This window comes from Acyrthosiphon pisum, chromosome A2 (genome assembly GCF_005508785.2).
Source record: "Acyrthosiphon pisum isolate AL4f chromosome A2, pea_aphid_22Mar2018_4r6ur, whole genome shotgun sequence".
Classification (NCBI taxonomy): domain Eukaryota; kingdom Metazoa; phylum Arthropoda; class Insecta; order Hemiptera; family Aphididae; genus Acyrthosiphon; species Acyrthosiphon pisum.
This window is the reverse complement of record NC_042495.1, coordinates 10315295-10333581: the sequence shown is the minus strand read 5'-3', so window position 1 is coordinate 10333581 and position 18287 is coordinate 10315295. Positions and strand designations below refer to the sequence as shown.

The 18287-nt window shown below is 37.8% G+C and overlaps 1 protein-coding gene across 1 annotated transcript in view; it reads left to right on the top strand.

The window, feature by feature from the left end:
• LOC100167680 (dachshund homolog 2) overlaps positions 1–18287 on the top strand; it is a 130763-nt gene that overhangs the window by 34725 nt on the left and 77751 nt on the right. The window contains exon 2 of the mRNA XM_001945011.5: positions 3064–3093. Within this exon, the coding sequence (XP_001945046.2) occupies positions 3064–3093 (30 nt within the window). The remainder of the gene's footprint in view (positions 1–3063; positions 3094–18287) is intronic.

Genomic DNA, 18287 nt, shown 5'->3' with positions numbered 1-18287 from the left:
ACAGGAGAAAAATCGGATTTTTAGTCCGAGTACGGTGTCGTCCCGCGGGTGTATCGCCGTCGCTGCGGCCCACTGACGGACTTGCGCGCGCTTACATATAATGCCGCCTATTTATGTACGCATAGTTATATGATATATAAAATATTATATGTGAATGGGTGCACGATATTGTTATTATTACTATATAATCGATTTCCGTCGGCGCAGCGATAATTGTCCGACCGACAAACGTGATTGGATATTTCCGTCGTACACTGCACTGGGTCTGTCTATATACGTACCTACGGTAATTACTATTACCCAATACATAATAATGTAATAGATTGTAATATGCATAATACTGTTGTGCACTCTGTCGTCTGCTATTATCGTTATAATAATGTACACGTGTTGTGCGCGTAGGCGCCGGTTATAAAAAAAATGTCACTCGTCCGACTGAACCGACTTCATCTCGGCCTCGGATAAACGAAAATTCGAATTAAGACCGATATATCTACGTCAAGTCACACGAGACTTTTTACAGAGTGCAGTCGCTCTAAAAGTTCTACAATTTTACAAAAGTATCTAAGCATCGAACTGCTTGGAGAGAGAGACAGAGTGACCCGCGGCAATTATATGCGGCCACCTGAAGGGTTCAGTTGTTATCAGTATGCGTGTGCGTTTAATGATGTATATTATACACTTGACGTACGATGAACTTGGTTTTCCCAAAGAAAAACGGAATTACTGTTCGATTATTAAAAAATGAAATTTAAAAAAATCACGTTATTAAAAACGTTCACCGTGGAAAATGCGATACGTGCGGCGCGCATGTCCGACACATTATAATAACATGTACATTATAGTATTATTGTATGCTGCTGATGTACAAATAATAATAATATGATACACACAATACACACGCTCGTTGTATCTATGTGTTCGTGTGTGTATGCAGCAGCCGTGGTATCCATACGAAATTATGATATTATACTTAACGGTTGTAAAAATAAATTATATTATTATATTCGTAGGTATAGTATAGGTATAGTATAGTTACCTGGTACATGTGCGGTTGGACCGCGAGCGTCTTCCTCTCCGGCCATAATATTATATTATTATAAATACCCGATTACCACGTATATAATATAGGATATTAGTATGTGAATATTATTACTATTTTTATTGACGCTGGCGGGGGGCTTCGGGTAAGAGCAGAAACGTTTTTTTGTGTACCTACATATCGACGACGAATCGTTTCGGTCCGGAAAATCGACATCGGGTCGGGCGCGAAAAAAAACAGATCCATACGCGTTTGCACGTGTACACCGAAAACCATATTACATACATAATATTATACTTGTGTACGATGTATGCACAGCTAAATACCTATACGCGTAATGCATAATATATATTATACTTATATAAACGAGATGCCCGATCCATACATAACTCGGTCTGACAGGTGTAACGATACGTTTTAATAATATACAGTTTAACATATTATATTATTATCATGTAATAATGTTTAGTCGCAAACGCACCGCGCATAGGTAATATTATTATATTTATGGGGTTTTTATTGCATCGATTTCGCAGTTGTAATATTATAATTTATAATATACGCAAAAATGTAAAATTCAAATTTCGTTGCGTGCTTGCGCGTACCGTTTTGGTTTTTTATTGCACACCGCTTTTTTCGGGCCGGAACTAAATGATATTACCACGTCTCGTCAACTGACCGGGTTTTGCCGCGATGTACCTAAGTCTTCTTCATAATATTATTAATATTATTTTTATAAAATTCAATACAGATCGCGAGATCGTTAAAATACACGACGTGTGCGTAGTCGCGGTGACCGGTTTGACCCGGTCGGCCATGTGTGTTATGATTGATAATAATAATTTATACGATTTTTTAAGTTTACGCTGTCGTCGTTTTTCCCGCACAAACCGTTTATTTTTTCGACGAGACCCGAAAAGCTGTCGAACAATAATCATTTGCATACACGCTCATCATCATCGCTATTGGACATTGGTTTCGTTGTCGATTATTTTATTGTTAATAAATAAAAAAATATATACATTATATTATAATATTATAACAATATTATAGGTGGCGCGTGAAACGACAATAGTTATATTATAGGACAAAAACGTCATCAATCGATCACGCGTCGATCGATCTCGACAAATCTGGAAATACAAAAAAACTATACTACGTACACATTTGAAAAAAAAACTTTTTTTTGATTTTTGATTTTTTACACCAGTTTATTTCATTGTCGCCGGCACTGCCATACGCACACATCTGCCGCTGACCTTTGAGACCAATATTCGCTCTCCCCTATACACATAATATCATTCCGTTTTAATAGGCGTTCGACGCCCATGACCTTTGCCACTCCACAATGATATACCTTGACAGTATTCGGTAAACCGTGACTTTTTATTTTTTACTTTTTTATTTTTACCCACCATTGAATAATATATGTTATTATTGTTCATACGACTTTTTTCATTCCTTCCTCTCTTTTTTTCAAATAGAATAATGGTGTTTATTGCGTTTTATTGACGTCCCGGTGTCGCACGATCTAAATCCGCCTAGTCATTTCGGGGACTTGATTAACGACCCGCGGTGACTTCGAGCAGGGACCGTTATAATATGCGTGATATATATAATAATATTATGTGTGTGTATATATAAGTATTATGTGCAAACGTCGTCGATACTTCCTAATTCACTCGTATCCCATAATATCATCCCTTATCCCATGTACCTATATACCCACTCAGTATATTATCGTCGTCATCGCCACTAGTAAAATAATAATAAAATAATAACAATACACGTGCACGCAAGAAATTCAATATAGTTTAACTAAGTGTGTCGGAAGAAAAACTGAACGTAAATAGAGAACCAATTTTTTTTACCAAAACTATATTTTAAACAACCTGCAACACTGTTAAACTATATCGAATTTCGGGTTTGCCTGTACTTTGTTTTTTTTTTATCTATTTTTTTTTTTTAACCAATTATTTATACACTTTAGTTAAACTATATGTTTGGTTTCTTGTTTGCAGGTGCATGATGTCGCACAAGCCGACTGACAGGTAGGCAACGATTTGGATCATATTATTATATAATTTTATTTGCATGCACACACACCCACAACACGAGTCGGTAAGAAGTTTTCTCGTGCTATATATTATACCAAGTACGAAGTATATAATACAGGCAGTTTCGGCAGAGTGGAGGAGGCTTCCGGTTATGGGTGCTATACAACGTCTGGAGGAGAAAAATCGTTATTGGGGCTTATAATTAAAAAAAAGAAAAGAAAAATAATAAAATAAAATATATCCTATCCCGCGGGGGTGGAAAGAGCAGCAAAATCTGAATCCGAACAAGAGATGGAAACATTTACACATTTTTTCGTTATTAAACGTCCGCATTTGTTTCTCGTGTCGGGTTTAAATTAACTCTTCTCCTTTCCATTCCCCCAGCAGATGAAGCCCCTTCATTATTTAATAAGGTTATAAACGCAAAGAAAAATATCCTTCTTTTTTCCCCGCTCCCTTGTTTAATTAATTACGCGTCTGTTCTCCGGCATTTACTTTTTTTTATCTGAAGAATTTGATTTTTTTTCGCCCGTCGGATCAAATCTGTAATTTATTTTTGTCAGGTCGATTTCGATTTTTTTTTTCACTCGCAAGATTTATTCAAAACGCTTAATCGGATTTATCATTGAAAAGACGTTTTGACAAGCGACCGCCACGTTATTTTTTTCTTTTGGCAATTTCAATAAGTACATAGGTACACCGGATGCGGCAGTCGCATTTCCATAGTTTGTTTTTATTGCGTTATCCGCAAAGTGTAACAATGTGGAATAAACAACGAAGCCGACCGTTTTTATATACACACAATATTATATATAAAGGCATTTTTCGAAAATACTGTGACAATTTGACCGGAACTATGGCACTTTTTACGTCGTTAAAAAAAAATCATATACATAATATAATAACAGTAGATAGATACCTAATGCCTATAGGTGTGTGTTATATAGATTTTACATTATATATATATATATATACACACAAGCGCGAAATGACCATCGGCCGTTTCGTGCACGCGGATGGAAAAATGCGAATTTTTTCCCCCCACATAATTTCGCACCTTATAACTCTGACCCCCGCGGCGGCTGCTGCTGCTATCCCCGAGTGTTGTCGTGGCAAAAAAGGGACCGGTCGAAAGTTCAACAGACGGTAAACGATTGGAAACTGCGAAAAAAATAACAATAATAATAATAGTAATAACGTGCGGGGAAAAAAACGTAATGACAACGACGGACGTTGACGGCGGCGACAACAACGGCGAGACACAAACGCGAATTCTGGTCACTGCGCGTGTCTGATCCTCTTACGTTTCACGGTCCGAATGGCGCAGACCATCGGAGATTTTGTGTTCACACATTAGGCGCGAATACCCCCCCCCCACGCACACACATACGGCCACACTCGCACCCACGGCCGGCTGTCGTTGCCCCCGTTGTAGTGTCGTCGCGTGAGTGTGCAGTATCGGTGTCAACGCGAAGAAAAATAAAAGGGAAAAAAAGGCGAACTACCCGACACGACACTTACAAACATCGGCGGCGCGCAATGGGTTCGGGACACCATGAAATTCGGAATGTGTTCAACACGCACTCGTACACACACCCGCGCACATACTGAAGCTAAATAGGTACCCGGGGGGGGGGGGGGCACACACGAAATAATAAGGCACAAAAAAAAACCAGATGTCTTCTCGTAAACCGAAAATAATAATATATGTCTTATTACGCCTTTTCGAGCACGCACACAGCAGACACACTATTATATTATATTATGTACCTCCACACTACTCTATACTTTTTACTACCCAATACTACCACCAGTTGTACTAATGGCATAGGTGTGAGTGTTATTCCATTTCGTCCGCGATATTCGTGTACCCTGCTCCACGTATATAAATACATAATGCGAAGCGGCGGCAGACGCGTCTTTTCTGTATATAAACGACCAGATCCATCCTCTTGACAATCGTAGGTACTCGAACTCGACAATCCGCGAGTGACACGATACACGTCATATTATAATGACGGCAATAATATAATAGGCATATAATGGATACACACGAACGCCCGACCGATGCGACGATGAGTGCGGTGTGTGGGGGGGTAACCTGCAATATATTAATCCGGGCGCGAGGGGGTGGTAAACGCGTTTTGTCGTCGTCTTTACTCTTAGGTCGTGCTCGGCCAAACATATGTATGTAATAAGTAATAACGACGCGTAATCCTCTGCTCTTCGTCTCGTCTCCGATGAAAACGATATCGCCGCGACGGATCGAAAAAACAACACACTCTTGGAGCTCGCGTTTTCGGGGCGCGAGGACAGATGGCCGGCGGCGGTGGCGGTGAAGGCACAATATGCACACGCACGCATCACGGACGAGTTGATAATAATAATATTATAATATATATCCACGAGAATTCCTTAGACGTGAGTGAGTGAGTGTTTGGGTATTCTTTTCGTTTTTCACGCTTGGCAAATTGGTGTATACATTTCGGTGTGACACGCATACCGCCGGCCGTTTTAAAGAAAAAAAAGGGACTGCCACAGTGCCGGATTTAAATGTGTACGATATGATCAATGATGATGCTGTATTATAATAAGGCATCATAATATTGTAAGGTGGCCAAGTTTGAAAATTCAAAACACGCAACTCGTATTGTATGTGTATTGTCTACATAATATTATCATTATACGTGTCTGTGTCGACCGACACACCTCTGAACCATTTTTTCCTTTAAAAGCATCCCCAAATTTTGTGTATCTATTTTTGATTTAACATATTTTGTTTCTTATAAATTATAATTATATAATTAATTTGCTAAAGATAAGTGATACAATGTAGCATTTCAGTTCAGGTATATGTTTCTTTACACAAAATAACGACAGCAGGTGTGATGACTTTTCACTAAACATGACACCAATAACTTTTTTTAAAAAAACAGGACGTGTGTGATTTTATATACAGAGTTCGTATAGCGATTACCTATAGTGACTACAATGTCTTCAACCGTTGCTGCGGAGTCCTGTGAACCATAGTTGCATATTATTATAGTTACAACCCCCCCCCTCCCCGAGAGTTCTGGGACGCATATCGTTTAACAATAATTATCATTTATAGAATAATATTATATCAGGTGAGCGATTTTAAACGCCTAGCGAATTATTAGAATATATTGTACCTACAATATTATTATCTTATCGACACCGGACACATAACCAGATTGGCGTAGGTCGCCGCCACCTTCAATAATAATATAGTACACAATGAATCGGATTACGACGACTGAGAGGAAATCGTTATCGACAGGGTTTTAATTGTGTGTTGCAGTGGTTGTTATTGTTATTGTATATAGTACCTGTAGTTACCACTGACATTTACTTGTTGTCTGGAATTTTAATTAGTCGTCGTCGTCGCCACCGCCATTTACATGTTTTTTCTCACCGTATTTTTTTTTTTATTCATAAAATATTCTACTCGTTCTATAACAGCAGCAGCAGCAGCAGCAGCAGCAGCAGCAGCAGCAGCAGCAGCTGTAGTAGTATGATTATTATTCGCATCGTTATTATATACAGAGCATACGTACCATTGCACTAGGTCATATAATATATATTTTTTATAACGTAACACTTCCAAGATGGGTGATACGAAAGTTGTGTTGCGAAAACTGTGAGGATATCATTATACGGTTCTCTGTAAATCTATAGGTATAGATATATTGTTACACTTGATACTCTCCGGGTACAAGTTTTTTGATCTATTCGAAATAACGCTTGATAATAATGATAATTATAATATATAATATTAACGAACGGGCGCCGAATGTGCAGGTAAAAAATTAACATCACGAAATCACGTCGTCGATCTCTCCACTTTATCATAATAATAATAATATAATAATATTATATATTTTACGTTTTGGTCGCGTCTCCGGTATTGCGTGGTTTCACGGTCTGGCCCATTGTGTTTAACCTTTACCGGTCAATTCCTATACATAATCGATTATTCTTTCTAAGTCATCACCCCGCAGTCACCCGGTGCATGTTTGATATATTATTGTTGTGTTGTTATATTTATGTATCTTTTTTTTCTTCTATCCATTACATCGAGTAAAAAAGAAAAACATAAAATAAATAGTGTCGCCGCAGTCGCCGCCGTCGTCGCTTGAATAGACCCAAGTCGAGAACAAATTGTCCGGCGGCGAATTTTCCCGTTGGTCCAATCATTATTGGGTTCAATTGTGCGTGTGTGTGTGTGGCCACAAACGATTCGATCTCCTTTATCACCTCTGCTATGATAATATATACGTTGTCGTTTTTTGTCTGTTTTTTTTTTTTTTTAGTATTATTATTATATTCTCGTTGTATCACCTCTTCCGTTTGATTCGCTCTTTTTCGAATATTTTTATTAATAGGTAGTAATAATAATAATGAAGAAAAAAATCACCGCGACAATAATGATAATATGTATTATAATGGCCGGCGAAACGATCACGTATACTCGAATACGTGTCGCGCATTGTCCTCTCGTCGTCGTCTTCGTTGTTGTCGAATACCTGCACACAGACACACAGATGGCCTCGTTCGCGCGCGACTCTATGTATATTATTATATATTATTACTTACATATTATACTTTTTTCTCTCAATTTGTTCTGTCGTCGTAGTCGCCGCCTATTATTGTTCGCTGACCAATTGTTTAACGAAACCGATGCGCTCATTTGTTTCGTTTGTTTGTCGATACATTTTTTTTACCCTCCAAACCGGCTTTCTCACTGAACCGCGGTTTCCTTCTTACTGACCCCATCTTTTGCGGTCATATCATTATATACTCATGAACACTGCAAACATAGGCATATACATTATATACCGAGGACCTTACAGTAGATACGTAATATTGCATCGAGTATACGAGAGAGCTTATTAAAAAGTTATTAACACTGCGCAGTATATATTATATACATAGTAATAATATTATACACACATAGCCACGATAGAAGTATTATATAATTATTAATTATATTATATACATGTATTCGACGAGTTGTTTCAATATTTATTTCTCGCTGATACTGCAGTGGGTTTTCACATTTTTCTCGCCCCCTCTGCAGCACTAAAAGCCGCTGCAAAACCGAAATTTCATTAACGTCATTTTAAGGTGAATTTATGTCGTAATTTCCGTTGGCACATATACTCCTCTCTGGTTTTACGCACCCATCACCTCCAGTCTCCACCGCCACCGACGCCACCGCTGGGACAATGGATGTGCGCCGTTGCTAATTCTTTGCAACACCCTCCGCCGGCGGCAAAAGAGAGTTTTTCCGGACGGCAAAAGACGAGAACGAACGCGGGCAATGATTTACACGCACATCGCCCAGAGAATAATATTACACGGTGCAATAATTATTGTTTTCGTTAGCATAAAGGCTTTACAACGAAAACGATTCGAAGGATTAAGTTTTAATTAAAACACAACCGTTTTATACCATCGCCGCCGCCGCCGACAAACTTTTCGCTCTTTTCTATTGTTGTTATGACATAATATGTTTTTAAGTTATGTGTACACACCGCCGCAAAGCAGTTGGAATCGAATGGGCGCGTCTTTAAGAGGGGCCACCGCGAATTCCTTTGAGCAGCGCATATACACATGTAAACGCATATTATAATATATGTACCTATTATATTATTATACCTATACGTCGATTCAATAATAATAATAATGATAATAATATATATGATAATACAATACATACTTTGTATTTTTTCCGACGTAGTACGGCAAGAGATGTGTATACAATAAAAATAAAAAGTAAGGTAATAAAAAAATGCAATAAGAAGGATTAGCTCTATAAACAGCGCGCTTTCGCATAAAAAGTAATGAAAAAACATGACGTCAGTATAAACGATTTAGTTTGAACAAATAAGGGAGGTCTGCAGGAAATGCATCGTTGGTATAAATATTACGAAATAGTTTAATTACAATTCAATGGATCACGCAATTTCCTCCACACCTCCTCCCACAATCCACCCGTAAATTCATAAGATAATAATAATAAAATAAATTTCATTTTATTGAACGTCTATGTGGGTAAGAGTTATGAGTCCAGACTATATGTATTGTATTGTATAGTATAATATAATATAGTTTTTAGTATATATTAACTATATACTATATAGGTACTATATATCTATTCCTTAGGTAGTAGGTACTTATATAGACAATTTTACCGTGGATGAAAGTTTGAAGACTTTTCCAAGTGGTTTTTATCAATATAAGCATTTAATATTATAGTATTTGTATTTTATATTTGAGCATCGCTGTTAATAACTCGAAATTTGACGTTGATGCCAAATGCTGAGCAGTCAGACCGTGTGCCATTTGAACGATAAATAATTATTTGGACTGTACCGTAAAGTGTCGAGTGTATTTATTTTGTACTAGTTAGCTTTAAATTGTGTAGCAAGTTATATGGGACGTAACAATTAACAATACTGCATTATCGTACTCCGGGTGTAATTCAATTTATATGCAATTAATGTTCCAAACCGAACAACTTAATTTAATTTTTTGCATACGGTCAAAATGGAAATTTATAGTTATGTATAATATAATCACGATGTACCTACATGTACATTAAATCGACATCGATACTACTAATTGTATTCGTATAGACTAAAACACGATGTTATGTAGATACTATACCTACCTATATGTATATACGCAATACGTTACAGACGAATATGTACCTATATAGGCGCTATAAATGGTAATTCTAATTTAACGATTCGATACATCAGTATAATCATAATATATTATGTATACCTAGTACCTAGGTACTTCGAACATATTTTATACACTTATTTATGGTTATTAACGCCGTGCGATTTATCTCAGTAGAGGGCGGCGCGCGCAACCGCACGCAGTCTGGCGATTTCTTTCGATCTGTGCGCATATATCATAATTAGGTGGCTATGGGTATAATATTATTATCATATCATACCGGAAAACACATATTATGAATATCATACGTTTGATTTTTATGCGCAATTTGATTTTATTCGTTGACATTTCACTTTACATGAATGCAATCGTAAATGTTTATCGCATAATAATGTATCGAGTAGACGTACCTATTGCAGAAGCGTTGATTAATGAACGGTTTCGTGTTACCTACAAGTGCCGTAGGATTTTATTAAAGCCGTCAACGGTGAATATTATTATCAGAAGTGCGCGTACAATCGCAATAAAACCACTACACTAAACGTCGAATCGTCGACGTTTTGTATCCGAATATAAATAATATGTTATAGAGTAGTAAACCCTCCTCAGCCGCCAATATTATAAAGTGTATAAAATAAACCATTGCATCCGTTCAAGCGTTAAATCGTTGCATAAAATATTATTACACGCCTATATATATAATATTATGTGTGTGTATGCAGTGGAAGTTGTTTGAGTCACGATTTAAATGTCAAAACATATTATTGGACAAAATGTTACGTCACTCTCGCGTTTGTACACTCGGCCACATATTTATAAAATGTATGTACAAAATGGAATAATTTAAATAGGGTCGGTACATATATAAGGTGATTAAGTCCGTGCGTACAGGCGGCGGTATATTGGTTTTGGACCTTCAATTATTTCTTCCACCTCCGCCCCGTCCGGCGGCTGGCCAAACAATTTGGCCTCCACTCCCCCCGTCCCACACCCTCCGCGACCGACGGTAAGCGCGCAACAGAACTCTGTGGGTTATAGGCGCACACACACACACACACACACACGCTTACAAGAACAACGTTAACCGAAGATGACAGATATATGATTATGAAAGGATGCGAATCGGAAGCAAATACGGAATGAAATTACATATGCGTTTTACGACTAATGGAACACAACAAAGGCTCTCCCCACGTACAACAGTGGATATATACTCTTTCCGCCGCCACCGCGGGACCCTTCTGTACGTGCGTGTGTGTCGGCGTACGAATTAATTGCTAGAGCTTTTAGCGATTCTAAATGTGACGGCGCGGGGTCACCGCGCTTTATAGGGTTCGACGATATCAGGTTTTGTATTATTAAATATTATTATATGATGGTATTACTACCGCCGAGCCACCCATTTATTACAATATTATGTGTATATCTACCTCTACATATACCTAAACTATACGCATATACGCGTGTAATACATAAATACGCAAGTCGCAGGTAAATAGTATCATATATATATATGTTACACGCCGAACCGGGTGAGTTCCGGTTATTTCATTGCTACTATAGCTACTGTAAAATAAAAATTTCAAAAAAATAACGCTCGCCGACCACATATAGGTACAATAATACACACGTGGTACTTGTGCATATTATCATAATACTTATACGACTATATCGTAAGTCGCACTGCGTTGTCATCGTCGTTCACGGGATCTATTCTATTATCTATCATAATCTATAAAGTAGAATATAATACAGGTAGGTAACTACCTGTGATAATCGCAGGTGTGTAAGTCCGTGAAATTGTTTTTAGTTTTTTTTTTTCGTATAGCTAGCGTATTCGCTCTCGTCCTCGTTTGTACTCCCATATAAATAACAATATAAATAAACTATTATAATATTATATGTGCACATCATTCGTATTTTCACGCGTATAGAGCCGGATAACTCTCCGCGCGCGGTAATTGTAATTAACAACGGTGTGTTGACCGGACGGAAGCGACATAAACTAAACAGTAAATAACCGTAAACAACACTCTTGAGGACACGAGGGACCAGCATTTTTTTTAAAAAATTAATTATTAAAAATCGTTAACTCTTCCACACCCGCACCTGCAGTGGTCGCTTTTGTTTCACCGTGTTTTATATGTTTTATTATGTATAGGAAATCGGTTTTTTCTTTTAGTCATATTATGTGCGTGCATGTATACTAGCGGGCCCTCAACTGTCTCGATGACCGATCAAAAATCGAACGGCGTATCGTCGCTAATTACCAACGTTTTCGTCCACGTAAGCTCACCCTCCACCAACCCGTGTTCAATAAAAAAATATAAAAATATCCGTCGTCCAATACGTCACACCTTTAAGAACATTTTCGTCGGCCTAAACGTTCGTATTTTGTCGAGCGTGTGATATACGATTTTCAATCAGAAAATATTATTTACGGTCAAAATCCCGCAGGGGCTCGTGATGTAGTTATATTGCATGTACGTCGCAGAGTTATTGCCCGCAGATAACTTCTTTTCAAATAAATAAATATATATATTTTTAAATCGGGTTTCTAATCATATTTCAACTTCTTTTTCGTTTTTCTAATAAAAAAAAGAGGTATATAGTTGCGACCCATGTTTAAAAAAAAACGTTAAGTTATTCATTTTCATTAAATATTCAAAAGGATCACACTTATGGATTTTAAAAATATACGTTGAACACGATTATTATCGAATAACTTAAATACGCAGATGATTACACGAGTATAATATACTAAATATTATTTTCTCCATATACATTTTAGAAAAACCTCCGCCGCAGCGCAGCATTCCAAAGTCACGCGGGCACTGCGTTCGGGAAAATGTGTGAATTTACCATCGGGAAATGAATAATTATTCGCCGTGACAAACGCGAGACGTCCCTCGTGCAATTTACGTATATATATATATATATATATAATATATTATTTAATAGCGTTCGCTCGGTGCAGTGTATTATATATATTTAGCCGCCGCCGCCGCCGTCGATCCGGATCCGTCGGTTGCTGCTGCCTTGGGATTACAGCGATTAATGTGCAGCGCTTCGAACGGGGAGGGCTACCGAATTAAAAGTCGGTCGATTAGCCGCTAATATCGGGCCCGTCCGGACGATTATCTGAAAAATCGGTTCCGTTCTCGCGCCGGTGATTCGGAAAAACCCAGTTGCCGCGTGCGCTTCGCATTTATACAACACAAATATATACACTGCGCACATGTATATGCGCGACGCGACGTCTATCTCCGTCACTGTCACACTCCGCGCGTGTATCCGGTGTACACCGCGGTGGTTTTTAACAAAGTGGTTTTAATTTACAAAACAATGCTGCGCCGGATCGCACCAGTGTCGTCTGCTGCTGTTTCTCGACCCCCCCCCCCCCACCGCCGAAATAAGCGATAATAAACGCGTCCGAATTTTCCGAATTCTTCCATCCTTGTGCAGTAGGTATATACGCACTCGTATAAAGTATATAATATTATACAGGGTGCTTCACCGGGCATGATCGCCCCGTATAATTTTCAAGTACACGTCCTCAAAGACCATATTAGGAGGTATATTATTTTCAAATTCTTGAGATTTTTTTTTCTGCATACATCAGGGGAGAGTAACACGAAGAGGAGATACAAACTACTGCTGTAGTTTATCAAATTATAACACCCCCTGTAGTCAACTGTAAATTATTTAGCGGATAATTTTCCTCAACATTTCGACGTATCAAAATCAAAATTGAAGCGCGTAGTGCTTGTGTTATTTAACTTTGTATAGGTAACCTATTATCGAAGGTCGAAGGAAAATATAGGACAGAATTGTGATTTGAATATTGTTATAACTTATAACTAATATATTAACATAAATTCATTATTATTAAAGGAAAAAATAGGGTTGGGCATGCACTGTGGATCATCCTGTATATAGATACCGTTTTTTATAAAATATAGTCTCCCGCGCATTTTATTCTCTCTCTCTCACTCTCTGTTTTTTCCAACGTTTTATTGGGCGCCGCACGTTTCACAACAATTATTGTTTTCCGTTCCGTCAATTGCGCGCAATTATTCAAAAACACGACGGAAGAGGAGCGAAATGGTTTGAAGAATTTTTTTCCGCGTTTGTCTGTTTATATGTACCTATATAATACTCAGTGCGTTTCTCTGGTCACCGCGGTATACCATATTATAATACTGTGTATATGATTACGAGAACCGCCAAACAAGAAATTCGTTTCATATAATATTATATATAATTACAATTTTAATTAACCTGATGTATTTAGCCGCTGCCGTTAAAGCTTCGTGAAATAAACGCACTGTGAAAACGACCATATTATTATAATATTATTACAGTACACATACGCGCGTGTATTATATTTATATGAATAGGGGCGGTGGTGTTCGAGTTTCAGTGTAGTTTTATTATTGTAATTAAAATCTTATCGAAACAGTCGAATCTTCGGCTGACTGATGGCTCGATCGAACGTTTAGAACTCATGGGAAATGAGACGTACTTAATGGTATTATAGTGGTGAATAATTAACGTGTGCATATAATTTGAATGCGCTCGTGAAGCAATTTTCTGTGCACACACACACATAATATTATTATATTATACGTACTAAACACGTTGCAGATTAACTGACATTAAATGATATACGGCCGATGCCATTAACAAATCGACGACGTCAAAACATTGCTAGTCGATCATAATATTATAGTATTTTATATCCGCGATGCTGTATTTATTGATGAGAAAATACGCGTATATAAATAGGCATTACTAGGACCAATGGTTTTCTTTTTTTTTTTTTTTGGGGGGGGGAGGCTGTAGCCCTCACTATTCACTTTATCCAGTATGATTTACCAAGCGTGCACACCCCTATTTTTCTTTAATAATATATTTATTCAAATTCTGACTATTGGAAGTTTTAAATATATAGGTACCTAAGGACATATTATTTTTTCAATTATTGGCTTAATAATTGACTGCAGTAACAGATGTCAGTTCTTATTTGAAAAAAATAAGTTGGTACCAGTCCACAGGACGCTCCTTAAATGGAACAGCAAATCTAACAGAATTTGCCAAATTTGACGTACAGTCTTGCAGTAAAACATCTCGTTCTCGGCCAATTTTATGCCTCACTGAAGAGAACATATTTTATCGTGATTATCCAATATATACTTACTATACTTGCGGTGGCTAACTCCTTTATAATCCCCACCTGGTTGCGTCTATGTATGCACGTATATATAATATTTTAAGTAGTGCGTATACGTTTTTAAAAGAATAGCCGTCGTCACTGAACCGATGGGGTGATGCAGGTTTTCACACGATCGATATTTCGGATTTTTCTTTCTTTTTGTTCTTATCGACAGTAATGCATACACCCATATAATAATAATATTATATTATGTAATGGATGAAACGCCGTCAAATTATTGTTTGGCGCCGTCGTCGGTAGTTACTGTGTACTATAATATATATATATATATAATGTATAATCGATCGCGCGGCGCGAGAGGACCTTTCAGAAATTGCAAAACACACACACGGTTTACCCGTCTGTCACAAAAAACCATTTCTCTTCCGAATGTGCGTTCTTGTTTCATTATTTTTTTTTATTTTTATTTTTCCAATTTTATTTATTTAATACTCTTCTCAACGGCGTTTCTTTTTTAACGGCCACCCGATGACTCGGCGGTTTTCGCCATTTATTCCCTCATCGATATCGTATACAGCACACTGAGCACTGCTTCTATTTCCACCGCTGCCTATAGGTATACCCACGGTACGTACTCGTGCGTCTCGTGCACACAACGGCGTGTTCGCTTGTCTATTAATCCGCTCGCTGCCGTCGTCGCTGCGAAAAGTGACGAAAATAAATGAAAAGGCCGTGGCGGGGTACCTATACACCTTATCGACAGCCAAAGGATGGTGTGGTCGTGCTGTACGCTCGCGGAAAATCGAGCCCGAATACCAATGAACGCGCCGAAACCCAATTTGATAGAGTATAATAATAATATACGCTGCGAGGGCGCCAGCGAAATAGAAGCAATTTCCTGCAATACACACACACGCGCGCGCGCGCGCGCGCACATCATAAACGAAAGCTGCCAATATACCTAGGTAGGTACTGGATATTATTGACCTGACCAGTAATTTGATATGATTTTTATTACGGCCGTTTATCAATCCACTGACATATCGCGTGACGATTGGCCGCCTGGAAAAATGATGGTTTATGATTGCCGCCGGCGGTTGTGCAGCGGCGGTGTATATTATATACGTATAATAATACATGTTCACCTAATGTATATAATATTATTATATACTTTTCCGCTGCCGTCTTCCAAAGTTCAAATAAAATTACGACGGAGCTCGCATGTAAACTGCTCCCGAGGGTCCGCTGATATGCCAAACATCTCGTATAATACGCGCGTGTACGTCATGTATTGGGTTTAATCAACGGTAATGGTCGTATGTGCGAGCGGTAGTTATAGGTATATATAATATTATTATTATTATTGCCGTGTGTGTGTGTGTGTGTGTATTGTTGTTGTTGTGCGCGTCTTACGTAAGAAACTCATAAAGTCCGCAAGTTTTATAATCCAAATCGAGTTTTATTATTATAATAATAGTGTATATAAGCGCGTTGTTCGAAACGTTGATATATTATTATTATATTACACGCGTGTATATATAATATTATATATACGTATGTATTGTTATTATTTTTTTTAATATCTCCGCCGGTGACTCGTATTTCATTTAGGGCAGCATTTACTGTACAGCGATGGCAGAGGGCAAAAATAATATAAATTATATCTTTTTTTTCTCCGCGCGCCCCCGATCTACCGCGCCGCCGTCGCCATCACAAACAATATGTAAAAACGAAAAGTTATTAAAAACAACAACCGTTACTGGAAAAAACGTATCCATCTGCCGGAAAGAGGCTCCGGTGTGTTTAATTCTATATACATTTTGTACACAACTTTTAATACTCAAATGGCTTTTTGGATGGAAAAAAGGTGTATTAGTTTTTTTCCCGCATACGCATTTGCATGCGCCCGCCGAGAGGAAATAAAGGCAACAAGACGGCCGAGAGTAATTTGAAAACACCATTAGATGGCAAATAAGCCGTGAGGAAAGGTCGTTTCTATTATATAGCGGTAAAAAAAGGAAGAAAAATCCTATGGCGGCCGCAAGGGGTGTTAAAAATTTATTGTTTTTAATTTTTTTTCCATATTTTTTTAATTCCGTGGAATATTTTGTTTTTGTAATTATCTCTTTAATTTTTATCGATACTGTTATTACAAGACGTATTATATACGTTTTCCATAAAATTACACACAGAAACGACTATAATAATAATAATAACACTAATATAATATATTATTATATTCGTTTCTTAGAGCGTGCAATGGAAAATACAAAGCAATTAAATTATTAACTATCACATTTTGGTTACTATATCATATATATATATACGTATTAAATTTCACCGGGTAACGATTTAAGGGGTAAAGATTTTGGTTTTACAAATACCCTTTTGTCTTGCCAACAAAACTAAAAATACCGATGGACATTCAAACGGTGCTTAGTATTCAGTAGTTATAGTACTAACAACTATATTATTTCTGATGTAGTAACACGCGCGGGTCGTTGGGGGATGAAAGAAACTGTGTTTAATGTTTTCTTGCTCAAATATATTTTGTTGGCATAGAATGAGACGGATGACGAGTGACGGTTCGGGGTAGAGTTTCAAGTCTTACCTTTATTTAATATAATTATTATTAAAGGGTTGTATGTGCAGTTACTCGGACGAGAACAAAATATCCAGAAATACTGAAAAACAACGTCTCCTCGACGAGCAACCAAATGGAAAACAAAATTTTTGAACGGAGTAATAGTTCTTTGGGTAGTGCGGGGTCGGGGGTCGGCGAGCAAATTGCAAAACTTCTGTTAGCCCGCCGCCGGGGTCCGCGCGGCGATTTAATTACGGTATTAAGTTTCGGGGGGACTCGATTAATTATTCAGTGGCGTCAAAAAGGGCGAAACACCGGTTGTGTATACATATATATATTTACAGCAGTGTTATATATATAAAAAGTATATATACACACAGTAAGTTCGAACTTTCAGCGGCGTGAGAATACGGCTATACGATATTATTTTTTCTTCGGTCCACCCATCCCCCGCATCCTCCCAGTCGCACCGTCACCCACACCGAGAATTCGCCGACGTCGGAAAATATACGAATTTAATACACTGCTGCAGCAGCAGTCGCGCAGTCACCCGCCCACCCGTCAACCAGATCTCTCGCACTAATTAAAACGTCATGAATAAAACACAGGTATTATTTTGGATGTAATAACACGCGCGGTGGCGTGTCGCTCAAAACGCTGTGGAATCGTATATGTACAACGTGTATATTATATATATATACATTGTGATAATAATTC